General features: G+C 39.7%; 1 protein-coding gene across 3 annotated transcripts; it reads right to left on the reverse strand.

Annotated features, from left to right (window-relative positions):
• Positions 1 to 521: 521 nt before the first annotated feature.
• cdk15 (cyclin-dependent kinase 15) lies at positions 522 to 18925 on the reverse strand. 3 transcript variants are annotated; one of them, XM_057337046.1, is made up of 15 exons: positions 18599 to 18925; positions 18081 to 18530; positions 12132 to 12163; positions 9387 to 9524; positions 8272 to 8366; positions 7479 to 7558; positions 7167 to 7261; positions 7029 to 7091; positions 6828 to 6951; positions 6635 to 6755; positions 5963 to 6056; positions 5474 to 5537; positions 3760 to 3808; positions 3359 to 3501; positions 522 to 3116 (listed from the first exon to the last, which is right to left on the reverse strand). In XM_057337046.1, the coding sequence occupies exons 2-15, from the start codon at positions 18124 to 18126 to the stop codon at positions 3004 to 3006; spliced, it is 1257 nt and encodes a 418-aa protein (XP_057193029.1). In that variant the 5' UTR covers positions 18127 to 18530; positions 18599 to 18925; the 3' UTR covers positions 522 to 3003. The 3 variants fall into 3 exon arrangements, with proteins under 3 accessions (XP_057193029.1, XP_057193030.1, XP_057193028.1); XM_057337047.1 differs by having other exon boundaries at positions 18081 to 18428; positions 18599 to 18729; XM_057337045.1 differs by having other exon boundaries at positions 18081 to 18505; positions 18599 to 18724.
• Positions 18926 to 19011: the final 86 nt, after the last annotated feature.

Genomic DNA, 19011 nt, shown 5'->3' on the forward strand with positions numbered 1-19011 from the left:
ACTCAGCTCAAGACACTCCTCATTTCGTTCGGTCACACCTTTTACACAACCTTGTATTTGCTGACATTGTGCCATGATGATAGGCTGCAAACTCCACTTGATCACATTTGAGAAAACTGATGGACTCGTGTTGGATGGTTCTTCTTGTTTTAGAGGTGAAATATCTGGGCTGCTGACCCAAAGGTTGTACCCCTAAGGCAGATGAGATCTCGTTAGCAAATGGAATTGTCTGCTTAAGTCTCAGACATTTCTCCATAAAGAGTCAGAAATCTGACAAATGTCTCAGAAGTTTGAGAAGAGATGTCAACAATGTGTCAAACTGAGCTCAGATTTGTCAAGTCTGCAATCAAAAGTCAATATGATTGAAGATCTCAATATCAACTCAAACATTTCTCATCAAACTGACCCGAATCCAGATTATTTTACCTCTACAATCTACTTTCATTTTGCTTCCACAATAACACTCTCATTTGAATCTTTTGTTTCAAACACTTTTCCTCTGGTCAGTTTTGGATACACAAGCTTAGACAAGCTATACCTGGTGTATTTTCTTACAATATTTATTTGTGAACACACATTTCGATTTTAAACAATTTAAGAAAGACTTTTTTGAATATCATGTTCAAGTGACTAAACATCCGCTATAGACTAACACAACAAATCTCTAGCAAACGGAACTGTTGTACATCTGTGAACATTGACTGAGAAGCATGCACACATCAGAGTCTCTGTATTTTTGTATGACACAGACATTGTTGACTTAAAGGAACAGTTCACCTTCAAAATGAAAATTCCTCATCATTCTGTTGTCATTTTAAAGGGGTCATATGGTGCGAATGCGTGTTTTTTTGTGTTTTTGGTGTGTTATAAGTTGCTCATGCATGTATTAGACACGTAAAATTGCAGAAATGAAAGTGTGGGAACAAAAGATGCATTCTACGTAAAAGCGAATGCTCACCCAGACCTGCCTGAAACGCCTCGTGTAGCCACACCCCCACAAATCTATGTCAGTTGGTGGTCTGATTTGACTAAGACCTCCCAAATGTATACGCAAGTAAGGTGGGCGTACCTGTCAGTACAATTGAAGAGGAACCTGATGTTCCAAATATGGTTAGAGGCGTTACATTTCCCTCACACGCTTGCAGTATTCCACCAATCACTACGCACTGGTGAACTGGCCAATCACAGCACACCTCGCTTTTCAGAGCCACGAGCTTTGTTAAAAATCTATGCGTTTCAGAGAGGCGGAGCAAAGAGGAGATACAAACATGCACGGTTTGTGGAAAATACAGCGTTTTTGAACCTTAAATACACATTGCATTACATCTAAAACAAACCATAATATTCGCTTTAACCGTGTCATATGACCCCTTTAAATTTCCTTCTGCAAAACAAAAATGAGATATTTTGAAAAAAGTTGGTAACAGAAAACCGTTGGTCCCACTGATATCTATAATATGGACACAAAACCAGTGCAAGTCAATGGAGACCAAGGGTTTTCTGCTACCCACATTTTTCAAAATATCTTCTTTTGTGTTCTGCAGAAGAAAGAAAGTCACACAGGTTTGACATGACAAGCGGGCGTGTAAAAAATGACACAATTTTCATTTGAAGGTGAACTAACTATTCCTTTAATACATAAACATAGCATCCTTTTTGTTACAAATCAGATACATAACTGCAGGTAAAAACGCAGTTTTACAAGTTTTGACACATAGAAAGGGAAGATGAGGTGACTAAGATCATCACCAGGTGTGTTTTAATGCATGAACAGATGTTACACTTGCGGATTACAGCACATCACGGCTTTGATGGATCAGTTTTCTGTCACATATTTTAATATTACATCATATCTCACTCTTTGACGTCTCTGTGCACTATTTACAAATATTCAATTACACATCAGAATTAATAAGTGCGTGTCATTTATTCGCTTTACAAATGAAGTCTGCTGTACATCTTTGCATACAGCCGGAGATCGAAAGAGTCAGCATGTCATTCCGGCTCCTTAATAAAAAATAAATAAACGTTGGCAGTTTGTTCAGTAAATTCCAGTGTGCTCCGGTGTTTATATGATCCAGTACACACATTCGGTCTCAATTCAGTGTCTCGCCCACAAACATCTTTAAAGTCCCAATGCAGTTTTCTTTACCATGCTGACATGAATCTTATTTTAAAAAAGGGAAAGTAAATTGTGGACAGCTCTTTTTATTTTTGCCTTTAGCTCACATATCAGGCATGAATTAGACAGAAGTAGGTCTGGGGGCGGGCCAGTCTCGCTCTGCAGAGCGTTTGATTGGACGAAACGAGTGAGTGCAGGGTGACTCATTGAATTCTTTAGATCTGTATTCCCAAACAGGCTGGGTGATATATTCCTATAACATCTGATCTTGAAATCTTTCATCATTCTGATGACACTTTTTTGCTTTTACTTGAGAATAATTCATTGAAAACATGATTTGGAACATGGTGTCTAATTTCTATTACACAAACAGTTGAGAGAAACACAATGTTTGCGATACCAAGCGTTGTCCCAATTGTCTTTTGGCACGCCTCGCAAATGATTTTATTTAGTATGTATTTTCTGAAAACTAAACCAGAGATTCAATGTTCTTTTTGGGGATTCATTCATCATCCACACGCGTGTCATTTTGTGCTAATCGTGACACGTAAAGCTGATGTGAAAGCGCATATCAGTGCTGCTTTTGGCACATTAATCTGAATTTTCATCAATAATCAATATTCTGGACATTTATATATCTTTTACTACCTTAATAATATTTCATTATATATCACCCATCCCTAGCTGTTGTTGATGATGAGTACATTAGCATATACTGTAGATGGCAATAAAGCAGACAATCCAGAATCACGAACAGATTTCAGCGTTCCCCCACTTTCAAAATCCCCCAAAATAAACAACAAACACACTGTCATGCTGAAATACCGCATCACATTTACTGCTGTTGGTGTCATTTTCGACAAGCACGCAAGGTCGGTCTTTCACCAGCATTTGGCCAAAGGAGCGAGGGGCGATTGAATTCGCCTGCCGGGGCTGAAGATATCCCTCGCTTCCGTCTCCAACCTCACGCCCGGCACTTTAAAGATGGACACAGCTGACAGAGAGAGACAGATAGGAAAAGAGAAATTACAACAAACACAAAGAGCCATGAGGAAAAAGACGTTTCTGAGATTGCGTCATCTCTTTTCATCAGGAGCCCGTGTTGAAAACAGTTGGCAGTGTTGACAGGAAGTAAGAGGGATTTCACTTTGATCTTGTGGGTAACGGGACCGGATTAACCTTTGAAGGTGGAATTGTGTGCATTCCTCTCAGAGAATGAAATTCTCGAGCACTTACTGTCTCTCAGATGCATTAACGGAGGTGGAAGAGTGTTGAAATATGGGTGCGGCAATGCATCGTGGGCCGAAACCCTGTCCTTTGGATTTATCATCAGCATCTGCTGGGCTAGATCCTCCGTCTTATAAGGTAACTGAGCGAGCCTGAGCCAACCCATGCACACACACACACACACACACACACACACACACACACACAGAGAGAGAGAGAGAGAGAGAGAGAGAGAGAGAGAGAGAGAGAGAGACCTATTGGTCGGACATCCATTACGGGGGTGCTGGAGGGAAGATGAGGGCTAGCATACAAAAAGCCTTCTGTTCCCACTTGGAGCCAACACACACACACACACGCACGCACGCACACGCACACATATACACAAGCATGCATGCATGAACTGCTCTTACCTTTTCCAGACATCTCGAAACTGCTGGGGCTTGCAGGGCAGGAACCACTCTACAGGAACACAAAGAAACCTCTTTCAGTTTAACAGACCACCAAAACACCCAGAGATGATCAGGTATCTTTGCTCGGATCAGGATAAGACAATGAGCTTTCTCAAGCATTGTACCATCTCTAAACGTTGAGCCTTAAAGTGTTCCTGAAGCTCAACCGGTACAGCATTGTGCTAGCGACGCAAGGGTCACGGGTTCCATCCCAGTGAACACACATGCTGAGTGTTGGAAAGTCTGGTTCTCTGATCCTCTGTCACGTCATGTGTGATGCCCGGATTTTTCTCTACCCATGTACAAAGTCGTGAGTGTGTCTCAGCCATAAGGTGAGGAAAAACATCTTTTCTGAGAGCGTTCTTTCATCAGTGTCCATGGTCATGGCCCACCCGTTCCTTCCTGAGGCCACAATTTCACTTCAGCACACCTGGATGTACCTGCGAGACCACACTGAGCTCAGGTAACCCCTCTCCAACACATCCAGAGTAAACCCAAACTCACGGAGAAACACACATACTCGTGTTTATCTACCACACACACACACACACACTCCAGTCGTGTCACATTTGTGCACCTGTGTCTTCAGTGGAAAGACTTTCTGCATGAACGTGTGTGTGTGTGTGTGTGTTTGTGTCTGACTGAGGAGTGTGAAGTCAACTCACGGCCAACAAAACCGCTAGCAGAACACACACACACAAGGTGATTTATATTGGAAACACAGTTTCAACACAACTGTGTGAATTTGCTCTGGCACTTTTCTGTTTGCATGAGCGCATGTTAATAAAATGACACGTCTATGGCAACAAGATTACACACACACATGCACACACACGCGTACACACTGTCGATATGTGTATTTCTGTGACTGTTTAACAACTAAAATCAAATCAAATCTATTAGATTGAATAAATGGGCAGTTGTTACTTTGTTAGAATTATTAATAAAAAAATTAATTCTGTCGTAACTTGTTCACTTTAATGTTGTTCCAAACGACATTCTTTCATTGAAACAAAAAATAATTTCATAGAAATTTCTCTGTAAGGCATAGAAATCTTTTCCTTACCAGGACAAAAAGCTCAGTAAAAATTCTCTCGAGCAGTATTTCAAGTCCTCTAAAGTCACGAGACACGTGAAATGACATCGGACAGTAAAAACATGTACAGTAGATGATGACAGAAATGTCATTTTTGGGAGAACTATCCCTCTAAGGAGCAAATTCTGATCGGACCCTTCAAATAACGTTCAGTGTTGTTCCTGATATGGTCAGGTTGATTTAGTTGATCTTAAAGAAAAACCTGTTCAGTAAGAGTACGTTATTGCCCGGTTTCACAGACAAGGTTTAAGGCTAGTCCCAGACTAAAATGAATGTTTGACCCGTCTAAACTAAAAATAACTTGCCCTGACATATCTTTAAATATGTCAGTGCCATTGTTTTGTCTCAAGATGCAAACCAGTCATGTTTTTATTAAAGTGCCTTAAATATCCTAATTCAACTAAAGTCTAGTCCTGGCTTAAGCTAAGCCTTGTCTGTGAAACCGGGCCTGTATCTACTACATTTTTGTACAGTGTTTACATGCAGATGAACTCAGAGAGAAAGTGAATGTGTGTTGTGTTCATAGCACACACATGTGTGGGATCACAGAGTCAGATGAAAGGAGGATTTGGCACACACCTGGTTTATAGTTTGGCAGATCACTGACACCTGGCAAGCTCTCCTCAGTCGGGAGCCCGAGAACCTCACAAGAGAAAGAAGAGAGATGAGAAATGAATAACGGAAGGAGAAGAAATAACATGAAGAGTGGCAGAAGACACACACACAGTCTTGTTTACTATCTCCGTGGGGACTTCCCATAGGCATAATGATATTTATACTCTATAAACTGTACATTTTATCCCCTAACCCTAAAGATCATTGAAAACTTTTTGCATTTTTAGATTTTCAAAGAATTTCGTTCTGTATGATGTATACGCTCTTTTGCCCATAAGGACCTCAATTTTGGTCCCCAGGGTGACACGAGTCCCCATGTGTTGGTGTGCATTCAGATTTAGGTCCCCACCGGGATATACAAACAAGGCCACACACACACACACCAGACACGCACACCAGACACACACACACACACGCGAGCACACGCATGCACACGCACACGCACACTCTTACTGTCCAGATCTTCAAGAGCTGCTCAAAAACATCTGCTACTCCTGGAAACGCTGGTGACCCCTGCAGCATCTCAATGAAAATGCAGCCAGCTCCCCTAAACACACACACACACACACACACACACACGCACACACGCACACACACACACACACACACACCCACACACACACAACGCACACACACACCACACACACACACACACACACACACACACCGTAATCTTCTATTCTGTTTATCAAAAAACATCACAGAAAACCTCACAATTTCCTAGTTAAAAAAATGCATTTACTTTATTCGCTTACACTACTCATCAAACGTTTAGGGTCACTTGAGTAAAACGTTTCTCTTAAGCTCAAATCTGAAGCGTTTGCATGTGTAGACAAAAATACAATCGTGCCATAAGCAGTAAGCAGCCCAGCTTTTACTTTTTAAGAGGTTGAAATAGATACTCCTGCAATTCTGTTGAAAAAGACGAGCCGAAGCTGCGTGATAAAACGTCAAGAGAACATCCGATGACGACTGACTATAGCAAAGTTTTGATTCATTTCGAATTTACTTTAGTCAAGTTTACTATTATTCTTCCCAATAACTACAAAGTGAGTTATTTTTGAAGGGTACTCTGGGATAGTCCCAAAAAGCCCTTTGTGTGTGCTTACGTGCACAGGGTCTCACCAGATGTCCAGGGCCGTGGAGTAATCAGTGGAACCCATGAGAACATCAGGAGGTCGATACCATAAAGTCACGACTTCCGCTGAGTACGTCTGGCACGGTATGGACTGCGATCGGGCCAGTCCTGAGTCAGAAGAGCTGATTTTAGACCGTGTGACCGGGTGTGTTTATGTGTGTGCTCGTGCGTGAAACCCACCAAAATCAGCCAGTTTGAGTTCTCCCAGATAGCTGATGAGCAGATTCTGAGGTTTGAGGTCTCGATGCAAAATCCTGCGGCTGTGAATGTAAGACAGTCCCCGCAACAACTGAAACATGAAGAGCTGACAAAACACACAGAGAAAAACCGCTGTGACAGAAACAGAGATAGAGAGAAAAGTGGAGAAGAAGTGTTTCGTACCCTGACGTTATATGAGTGCAGGCCGCCCGGATGCTGAGTCATGTACTGAGCCAAATCTGTTTGCTGAGAGAGAAAAAGACACATGATATAAACAGAATGAATGAACGGGCGACAGACGACTCTCAGCATCTCACTCACCACGTATTCAAAGACAAAGGTGAGAGATTCTCGCGTGTGGATGATGTCGTGGAGCAGGACGATGTTGGCGTGTTTCAGGCCTTTTAACAAGGAGGCTGAAAACAACAACAACCGAAACATGTACAGCTGTACCACACATCGACAAAACTACAAACATCAATCAACTGTTGAACTGATAAACGTCCATCTACTGAAGGATGCGCTCTCACGACGCGCATCTTCTGAAAGTATGGTCACATGACCATTCGGCAAAATGAGGCATTTATTCAGTCTGTATTTGCATAAATAGTTTGTGTTGTGCTGTCTTGATACCTTCTCTAATGGCTGTGAACGGAATCCCCTCCTCGGTTTTCATGTGAATCACCTTCAAAGCCACCAGATGACCGTTTATCCTGTCAGAGAGAGACACATCGACAACCATAGACTGTTTAAAATATGTCCATGACGTCACCCGTAGGTTTGTGAAGAGTAAAACTGAAGCCTAAAGTAGGCGGAGCCGGTCGTCGCCATCTTGGCATCGCGCGTCACTCCCAGATCATCGAAAATGGGCAAAGAGGCGGGACGTGGGTGGAGCTGACGTGCCTGCTTGCTGAAACAAACCATGCCCGCCGTATTGGCGCTTGACATTTAAACGTTTACAGCGGTGTCCAGCTTACTCTTGAGGTAAATTACCTGAAACTACACAAAAAATGTGCATGTGACAGCTAAATGGACACCTGTCACTCAAGTGGCCACGCCCTTAATTATGCAGAATTTTAAGGCTTAAAATAATCTATAAAAAATTCACGCCCCTCACAGTTGTCATGAAGGGCAAAATGACCTACATAGAGCAAAATCATTTTTGTACCAGGCTGTAAACGTGTTTTTTTCTGCTGTAAAGTCGGCCATTTTAACATGAGATTCTGCTCTGTTTTGGAGCCCGCCTCTAGCGGCCAGTCGATGAATTGCAGTTTTAGTCTCTTCCGTGTTGGTTTCACTAGAGAGACCAGAAGATTGCCCCTTGTCGACAACTCAACAGATCTCATCATCTGTATGTAGTTTACATCAACACACAATCTAGAATACAATTCTAAGAAAGTGAGTTTGTGTGTTTATGATTACTAACCTGCTAATTCCTTTGTATACTGTGGCGTACGAGCCCTCTCCGAGTTTCTCCAGGTTCAGGTAAGACGTCGCATTACCAAACTGCAGGCCTGTTTTCTGTGAATCAAACAGTTCTTTCTGCATTTGCACATAATTGTGGGATGACACGTTATATTTATATATAAAGCATTTTTATTGCTCTTCATAAAATAACAATTTGCGACAGAAATGGGTTTCTTTTTGCCATATTCAAAGCAATATTGTAATGCATTACTGTTAAAAGTAGAAGCTCTGTTTTTGGTGGGTGTGTAGCTTAAGCAAGTGTAATTTAACCTAACTTAAGCAAGTTACTCTGAAAAAGTAATGAATTACTAGTTACTAATTACATATTCAATAGTGTCATTAGATTACTGTACAAATTACTCTCTCCAAAAAGTATTTCATTACTTATTACTAATTACTTTCTATATCCTACATCAACCTTGATTAGTTAAGTGATTCAAGGATAGACATGAAACGGCTCTTTTAATTCATTCAAATAAATCATATAAACTACATAAAGTACTCTTATTAACTGACCAAAGTATTACAAATGTGAGAATTAAACATTAAAGCACGGATTTTAAAGTTAGACTTTGAATTTTGATGTCAATTTCACTATTGCACACATATATAGTACACAAAGTATTTAGTTTAATTATATCAGAAGTAACTGTAATTCAATTACAGAAAAAACAAGAGTAATCCCTTACTTTACTTTTTCAAGGGAAAGTAATTCAATTACAGTAACTAATGACTAAGTAACTAGTTACACCCAACACTGGTAGCTATGCAGATGTGTGTGTGCGTTCATGTTTGTATATCCCGGTGGGGACCTAAACCTGAATACACACCAACACATGGGGACTCGTGTCACCGTGGGGACCAAAATTGAGGTCCCCAGGGGCAAAAAAGTTAATAAATTGTACAGAACAATATTTTTTACAAATCTAAAAATGCAAAAAGTGTTCTATGATCTTTAGGTTTAGGGATAGGGGATAGAATATACAGTTTGTACAGTATAAAAACATTACGCCTATGGACTGTCCCCACGGGGATAGTCAACCAAAGCCTGTGCGTGCGTGTGTTCTGTCTTACCCACTGAAACTCCTGTTGGAAGCTCTTTCCTCCGGACGGATCACTGTTACTGCGACCTCTCTGAACCCTGAGCCGTCTCACCTGCAGCGTGTGAAACCAGTGCGGCTGTGGTTTCTCCACTCCGGCCACATCATCCAGCTACAATGACAGAGACGACATGTGATGTTAATACACCTCACTTAGGTAAAACAGATGAAGTGTGCTTGAATTAAAAATAACTCACTGTATCAATCATTACTAGGGATGTAACAATATTATGGATATCATGTTATCGCAATAGCAAAATTGTCTCAACATTATGGTGGTCACATGACTGTATGAAACGATAGGTCTTCCAGGCCTAACATAGAGAATGTTGTTCCATTTGTCAAGGTCCATCTGGTGCAATTATTTCATTTTGTAAAGGGATTTTTAGGTCATTTGACCCATCCCTTACTATAACTCACACCTTTAAGCAACAGTTATGATTAGAGGATAAAGAAAAGAGGATGCTTATGGCACGTCTCCAAGTCATCATTTGGCATTGTAAATATCGCACCGTGTATATCAAGGTATTATCGTACAGTGAGGTTTTGATATTGTTACATCCCTAATCATTCCCTTTTTTATTATAAAGACATTTACTAAAGTTCCACAGCAATCTTTTCACATCATGATTTTACACTATTACAAAAAATTCTTTGTTGAAAAATACAGTATGTCACACACAGAAAGCGAATAAAAATATTGTTGTATGTATGTACTGGATTCCAGAGTTATTGCAAAAAAAAGCAAATATGTAAATAGAACTAGATCAAAATCAGACTTATCTAGTTCCTCACATATTTTGCTTGACACTAAAATCCTATCACTATGCTATTAGAATTAATAATCTCAGTGAATCAAATAGTCAGTCATCAGTGTTGGGTGTAACTAGTTACTAAGTAATTAGTTCCTGTAATTTAATTACTTTCCCCTTGAAAAAGTAAAGTAAGGGATTACTCTTATTTTCCTGTAATTTAATTACAGTTACTTCTGATGTAATTGAACTAAATGTGTTATATATTCAATAGTGGAAATGACATCAAAATGATATGTCTAACTTTAAAATGTATGCTTTAATGTATCCTTCTCACATTTGTAATCCTTTGGTCAGTTAATAAGACTAATTTATGTAGTTATTTATTATTTATTTGAATGAATCAAATAAGCAGTTTGAATCAATTCTAATCGAGGTTGATGCAGGATATAGAAAGTAATTAGTAATAAGTAATGAAATACTTTTTGGAGAGAGTAATTTGTACAGTAATCTAATGACACTATTGAATATGTAATTAGTAACTAGTAATTCATTACTTTTTCAGAGTAACTTGCCCAACACTGTCAGTCATATTCCTCAATGATGGGACCAGATATATATTTTTATGATGTTAGAAAAATCTTTACAACCCAAAAAAACGTTACTTCCTTTAACTAAAATAAATCTGTTTTTTATGATTTTTAGAAAACACATATTCCCTACTTGTTGTCACACACTTTCTCAAACTCTCTCTCTCTCTCTCTCTCTCTCACACACACACACACACACACACACACACACACACACACACTGACCTCAGCAGCTGGGAGGGAGGCGACGCTCCGTGTTTTTGTGGGCCTCTGGTCTGTTCTCATCTCTTCTATTCTCATCTCAAACACGTCGTCTTTTTCTCCTCTGACTGTTTTATCTCCACAACACCAACAACATCTCAAACACACCGAGCCCAAGACCCTAAACCTCCACCTCAAATCCTCCATCTCTCTCTCTCTCTCTGTGATACAACTCAGATGACTTGCATGAGAACTGTGTGTGTGTGTGTGTGTGTGTGTGTGTGTTTAAAAGGCAGGTCTCATGACTCCATCTCCCATCCAAACACAAACAGCCATGTTAGATTTGGTAAAGGGAACAAATGCATCTATTCAACTGCGGGAAAGACGGGAGTGATGGGATAGACAGTGAGGAACGGTAATAGTGTGAGAGAAATAAGACAATAAATGACTATACAGTATGTGTGTAAGAGAGAGAGAGTACCCACAATGCTGTGCATTAAGAGACATCGGTCAGTGTCTGTACTGCTGGTTTCAGACGGTGGTTAGTATGGAGTATTTAGGGAGTTTTCCTGTCAAAATGTGACTAGAATCTCATGTTGTGCTCACATTCTGATGGAGGAACCCTCACGAAAAAAGCCAGAAGAATTTCACACGTGAAGAACACATGCTGTCCCATGAGAAACATGGGTTTGTGTGAAACCTATGGGAACGCACTGTGTTTGGTTATAACATCATTGATTTAATATTCATTTATATGAATATTAATGTAAATGAATATTTTATTGTGTATTAAATCAAATTAAAATTACTCAACAGCTAATAGATCCTTCTGAAAGTTAAATTTGCTGTTGTTGACGCTGATACCGTCTAAGCGTCTGACAAATGCATATACACATCGATTGCCCTTTAAAATATATGGACACTTGAATGAGTGTGAAATGTCACCAAATTGTCAAAATACTGTTAACAAACATGTTTTCTGAAAACTGCCCTTTTTCCATTGTTTGGACAAACAGTTAATCAAACAGTTAGCTTGAACTATTTAAGACCCGCGTAGCAAGACTGGGAGACCATTTTGACCGACCTAAACCTGGAATATTTAGACACTTCTCTCTTTCTCCAGAAGAGGGCGTCGTATGTGCTCATAATGTCCTGTAACGTCATGAATGTTCTTACCTCCTCGTATCCCAGATGCCTTTGCTTTATCCCTGTGAAAACACAACAGAGCAGTTCAGATGGATCACACAGACTTCGTGTTTGTAATGGTTTTATAAGGACATTTAAACAGCGACGTAAAAATGGAAAGTAATCCATAATAAACATGATTATGTTATGTGGTTGTATGTGGTGGACTGATACAGAACAAAGAACATGAAGCACACCAACAGGAACATCAGCGACATTGTTTTAGACCAACACATTTCTTCAGATTGCAATATTCAGTAAATCTCTCATTTTTCATGGCCAACTAAACACAAAGTCACACATGTATAAACTGAAAGTGAGCCGATACTTACAAGATTCTCACAAATGAAAATCACTGGTGCACACTAGCACATCTTCAGAGGCAGTTTGTTTGTTGTTTGTGTGTTATGATAAAGCAGGTATGAGGTGGGTGAGTCACGCTCCTGACGGCAGAGGAGAACAGGAACAGGTGCTTGTGTACAGGGGGTCTGAGATTTCACCTTCACATTTTATTTACCATTCAACAGCAAAGCCCAGTATCATACAACACTGAACACAACTAGATTGACAGAAAAAGGTAAAATACAGAGAGAGAGACCCCCATCCTAAATCACAGTCCAGTGATGAGTGCAAATCTATTAAAATCTCCATTTATTTAGCAAACACTAAAGCACATCATATTATCATAACATCATATTTGCCATAAGAAAAAAATAAAACTAGTATGCAATGCTAAGTTGATAAAAAGCTAGGCACATTTTTAAAAGGTGATTCAAATGAAACTTATCTCGAGCATTTACTTATAGATTGAATACTGAACTAGTATAGACGGTTTCATCGGACGCGCGTGCGCCTGACCCCCCAGTTAACTTCCGGTTTGTGTTTGGCAAGTGTCAAATAAAATAACTATATTTATATTTGATTTCATTGATGTTAATTTGTATTATTATTTTACTGTCTAATAATTGTATTAAATAAACAATTTGTTGAATTTTGTTGTGTGTTCATTTGATTAAAGAACAATTTGTTGAATGGGTTCTGTAGTTTGGTCGCATTTAAAGAATCCGTATGGTACACTGACATCTAGCGGTTCAGCTTGGTATCGCAGCCTAAATTCAAAATATTGGAGAGACAAGTTTATCCAAGTAACGGATCTTCTAGGTTTCTTTTGATTGATATCATAAATAATCTACAGGCGCTCTATTGTTTGTGAATGTGTACCGGAATTTCAGATGCGGGGGGGAGGGGGTCACAAAAGTGCGTATGTAACGCAGTAACGTTTGTTTATATTGTTAAGATGACACCGCCGTAGCATAAGTTAATGGACAAAAGAATAATAGGTCACAATTAGTCATATTTTTTATGTGAAACTTTAAATAATTTCAATAATGACCACTAAATTAGCAATCCACCAGATTGACCAATCAGAATCCAGTATTCCAGAAAGCCGTGTAATGAGTAAAGAGATGTCTTCTGACAGCAAGCCAAACTCAAATGAACTCTGTTCATGCAGAAGAAACAGAGGAACTGTATAAATAAACTCATCTTTGAAAGCTTTAAGGCCCCGTGTCACTGCAGGAACTTCAAGAAAGAGTCAAACTGCCAAACAGTTGTACCATGTCAAACACACTGTAAGGAACGTCTTAACTTCTCTCGATAAAGTAACAGTTCACTCGCAAAAATAAATTCTGTCATCATTTACTGACCCTCGGGTTGTTTCAAACCTGTATACATTTATTTGTTCTGTTGAACACAAAGAATGATATTTGGAAGAATGTTAGCAATTTTCAGCTCCAGGACATCATCCACTACCATTGTAGGAAAAACATACTGTATTTTTTTGTTCTGTTGAACACACAATTTTATATTTTGCGGAATTTAAGAAAACAAACAGTTCTGGGGCACCTTTAACTAATAACTACCACTTAATTTTTCCTACTATGATAGTCAATGATGTCCCAGAACAGAAAATTGCTATCATTCTTCCAAATATCTTTCTCTGCATTCAGCAGAACAAATAAATTTATACAGGTATGAAATAACATGAGGGTGAGTAAATAATGACTGAATTTTTATTTTTGGGTGAACTATCCCAAATTCACTTAGAAGGCATTTCTCTAATAATCTATAATTCATAATAGTGTTTAATCAAATTAATTCAATTATAACTACCAGCACATTAGATTATTGAAACACAAAGCCTCGCCGGTGGACCCAGAAGTCTGTATGTCTCTGTTGAGACTGTTCCAGATCTCATTTATTAAAAACACATTTTGGCACTGCTGCGGATGTCACCAAGAGCAGCTCCGCCGCCATCAGATTAGTGTCGCCCTGAAGGAAGTGAGGTCATCACAACAGGGTCATTCAGTGGTCAGACGTAACACGACATGACTTTAAATCATGCAACTTAACATTCAAACTATTTATTTATTATAAGTAGTAGTTAAAAAAGACCAGAATCACAATTGTTGTTTAAAACCGCTAACATGAAGTAATAATAACACAAATCATTTGGTTTGTTGAGAGAGTGTTATTATTCCTTTTCGATCATTCTAATTATTTTTACCAGTGAAAGACAAATAAGGTAAAAAGAAAATCATCTATCAACCACACCGTGAGTTCAACAAAACCCCTGCACAATGAGGTCACAAGGGTTCAGAACAAAGCCTTCATCACATTCTCTTCAGGAATATTGAGAGCTATTGACCTAAACAAAACAAGCAAACCAAACATCATAATAACACAAAATATACACAACAGAACAACATGACCTAAGTCAACAGTCGATGGATCAGCATGTGGTCAAAAGTCCAAACGGACAGCAAAGAAACAAACTGCAATGACCTGCAGCTCACGTGCCACAGAGTGAAAAAAAACACTACAGCCATTATACTTAAACCCATAGCAACACCCTGGCAACCACCCAGAACACCCTCCGTGCATCCGAAATCACCTACTTCCATACTACATAGTAGGCGAAAATGAGTGTGAGTCATGAGTAGTATGTCCAAAATCTCAGTATGCAAAAAACACTAGTCGAGACGTACCCAGATGGTCTACTGCTTCTGTCGAGATTTGTGAGTGTGCATCAGATGGACACTTCTCCATCCCATGATGCAATGGGATGCTGAGGAATGGTCAAATTTCAAAATGTAATCAAACAACAAACTTCAAAAGCGGGTGTTGGTATTTGGTATAAAAATCAACTTATACATTGTAGATTTCATGTGGTCTTCATCTGTTTTGCCCTGCATGACTTTAGTCGTCATCATCAGATTGAAGCGTTATCACTCTGCAGGAGAGTTTTGTTCGAGCAGCGTCCGATAGCCCCACCTCCCTTCCGCTACGCAAGCGAAACTGCGACCGTTGAGTGCGTGAAGTGTCCAGTTCCACACTTCTTATGTTCGGTTGAAAAAGTGCATCATCCGGGTACTTAAAGTGCACTTCTTTTTTGAGAATTTTCAATGTGAACGCACCACTCACACTAGAATAGTGCACAGCATACTACCCCCGCACACATACTATATAAAACGATAGGTGGGTACTTCATTTAAATCAGTATAGTATGCCATTTCAGAGACGCGAGAAAATGTGAAAATCTAAAAGGAGAAATCACATCAGGACCAATAACGGCATTGATTACCCCCAAAATGAAATTGAGATATTTGGAAAGACTGAAAAGATCCCCTCATACAGTCGTGTGTGTGCTCGTAATCTCAGTGTGTATATTCTGTACTGTCCCCGGAGCATTTTTTCCCTTGTCTGTCTCTTTACTGCACGGATATTTATGAGGCAAAGCAGAGGAAGAGCGAGAGAGAAAGACCGAGAGATTCAAAGTGCTAATAACTCATGCTCCGATGCATCAGCTCAGTCCGCTCTCTCTCGCTTCATCTCTATGCTCTCTGCACAAGTATCTTTCCTTAATCCATCAAGTCCCTGATCTCTGTGCCCTTCATCATCACTTGACATCATCTTCTGAGTTCTGACTGTGCTGCTGCATCTCTCTCTCTGTAAGTCAGCGTGCACTTCCTGCTGATCTGTATTCAGTAATCATCGTGCACACATTACGGTCGGTGTGTTGCCGGTCACCCATAACTCAAGTGTTGGACAAGCAGAGCGATTGGTTGGATGAGGGGCAAGTAACTCAAATAAATCACTCCAGGTCACCGAGTCGAGCCGTAGATGACGCACCCACAGCCCATGCAATGACCTTCCAAGTTCCAACGCATATCTGGAAAGCTATAATTTGATTGGTCAGATTTACACAACTTCAGGAAGTAAAGGAAATGTTGTCTTTTTTAAAGGTAATGTGCTTGATGTCTTGTTTTTTTCTTCTAGACCTCTATCAGTTCAAAATAAGAGCAAATGGAAACTTTTGCTTAAATCTCACCTGCGTCTCAGATATTTCTCCAGAGAAAAAGAGTAAAAAATCTCACAAACGTGTCTGTCATTAGAGTTTGAGAAGAGATGTCAACAGTGTGTCAAACTGAGCTCAGATTTCTCAAGTCTCTAATCAAAAGTCAATATCTCAATATGAACTCAAACATTTCTCATCAGATTTACACACATCCAGATTATTTGACCTCTGTAATCTACATTCATTTCACACCTCCAGACTCTTCACGTGTTTCCACAATTACACTCTCATTTGATTCTGTTTTAGCCATTTTAGGAGAAACATCTGCAACTAAGTTGATACTTAAAGGGACGGTTCACCCAAAAATGAAAATCCTGTCATGTATTACTCACCCTCAAATTGTTTCAAAGCTGTATACATTTCTTTGTTTGGTTGAGCACCAAGAAAGATATTTGGAAGTATGTTAGCAACTGACAGTTCTGGGGCATCATTGACTTCCATAGTAGAAAGAATTACTGTCTATATTTTTTTGTTCTGTTGAACACAAAATGAGATATTTTGAAGAATTTAGGAAAACAAACAGTTCATAGGCACTTTTGAGTACCATTTAAATTTGTTCTTACAAATATCTTTCTTTGTGTTTAACCGAACAAAGAAATTTAAACAGGTTTGGAACAACTTGAGGCAGAGTAATTCATGAGAGAATTTTCATTTTTTGGGTGAACTGTCCCTTTAAATGAAACACAACTGAGAAATCTCATGCATAATAACATTCTCCTCTGAACTCTATATTTAAGCTTTTGTATAATGTTTTATTATATTATTGCATTTTTATTGCATTTATATTTATGTTTTTAGGTTGCATCTTATTTCTTTTTCACAGCCACAAATTCAACCAATAAAGTCTAAGACATTTTTATTTTCTTTTTTATTTGCTGCTAGACGGCAGGACTCTTTATTGTGTACAGTAATGAGATCCTGTTCTGCATGCCGATGAAAATGTGCAAAAGACAAGAAACACCCGGTGACAGATTTACTTCTAGTGCAATATATTTCAAATGTATGTCTTTCGCTTGCACCTGCTTATTTCACACAAAACACACAGTGTTTTTTGCCTGAGTCCTGCCGATCAAAAGACGGACACGGACGCTGAAAGCAGCTGATTTTTCCTCACCTACAGGAACCTTCTCTCCTCCATCACAACACAAGCGTCCTCACAATCTCACTTCTGCCTTGCAAGCACAACATCTCGCCTGTGTCAGTCAGACTGTGGTCTTGTGTCCACAGGTCAAACTGCTGCGCGCACACTCTTTTCCTGGATGAACGCTATTTGTCTTCCCTGTTTACGCCAGACTTTGCTTATTGGATCCTTCGTGGATCTTCCTGCTGTTGTGGTGTACGTTTACGTTGCCGTCTAGCGATGTTTGGTTTAGTGATGATCAACAAATCCGATTTTTGACAGGACGAGAAAACGGTAGTGTGACAAAATAAACATGCAACAGAAACAAGTTATTTACACTTTTTCAAAACACAGAATTCTAGTTTTCTGCTATAATCACGTATAAAATGTGTAATGCACTTACCGAGACGCTGGAAAGCCTCGGAGGCAGCATGCCGAAGGTTCTGCATGCTGTCTGGTTCTGACGGACACTGATGGAACTAGTGTTGACACGACTGGAGAATCTCACTGTGACCCTGGCATGTTGAGAGTGCTTCTGGACCCCATCACTGGCCCTTTTCCCAACATGTCATCGTCCCGCAGCTTTTGGGAGACCGCACACACACTCACACAGGCAGAACTTGCCTCCTCTGTAAGGTCTTCTGTCTTCCTATGATCACTCTGAGATCTCTCCTCCAGTCTCTCTCTCTTCTCTCCTGCGGGCTGGAAAAAGCCCTGGTGCTTGTGTGCTCTCAGACCAATCAGAATTCTTCTGCAAAACACCACCCAATTGGCTGAGACATAAAGAGAGGCAAAGGATTGCTGGTTTGTTTTGAAAGCCTGCTGCGTCTTAAGAAGAGCCAGAGGGGTGTGTCTAAGAGAGACCGAGGAGCATTTAAAATGGAGTTGAGGACAAATGTATTTCGTTCGTGTTCCTCTTACCTTCAGACGCATGAACCCAGCATTTGATTTCAGATTCAGAGCTGTCATCATATTATGTGCTGCAAAAAGAGATATTTGACATGTCAGGGGAAGGCAGAAAAGGCAGGAGTCTTGTTTATGAAACCAGTACGCACGCGCACGCGCACACGAGATGACAAAATATTTCTCAAGGAATTTGGTGCATTGTCAGCTAGGCAAGCTAAGTCAGCCAAGAAAAGCAAACCAGCTCAAGGTGGTTTCAGATATTTTTTCTACAAACTACGGAAAAAATGTGTTTCTCGAATACTTTTGCCTCAGGATCCAGACCTTATAATAACTGTTAACCGCTACATTTGATGTCATCAACGAACGAGCAATATACAAAGCGTTTTATCCTCTCTTCAAAATTCGTATACATAAAAACGACTGATCTA

The sequence above is a fragment of the Triplophysa rosa genome, linkage group LG7 (genome assembly GCF_024868665.1).
Source record: "Triplophysa rosa linkage group LG7, Trosa_1v2, whole genome shotgun sequence".
Lineage (NCBI taxonomy): Eukaryota > Metazoa > Chordata > Actinopteri > Cypriniformes > Nemacheilidae > Triplophysa > Triplophysa rosa.

What these genes read in the sequence shown, in the direction of transcription:
- cdk15 (XM_057337046.1), bottom strand. Translation starts at nt 18,126, where the DNA reads ATGCAGAACCTTCGGCATGCTGCCTCCGAGGCTTTCCAGCGTCTCG. An exon ending in TTTCGAGATGTCTGGAAAAG is followed by an intron (nt 3,502 to 3,759) that starts GTAAGAGCAGTT and finishes GGGTTGGCTCAG; the next exon opens with GCTCGCTCAGTTACCTTATA. An exon ending in GTTAATGCATCTGAGAGACA is followed by an intron (nt 3,117 to 3,358) that starts GTAAGTGCTCGA and finishes TCTCTCTGTCAG; the next exon opens with CTGTGTCCATCTTTAAAGTG.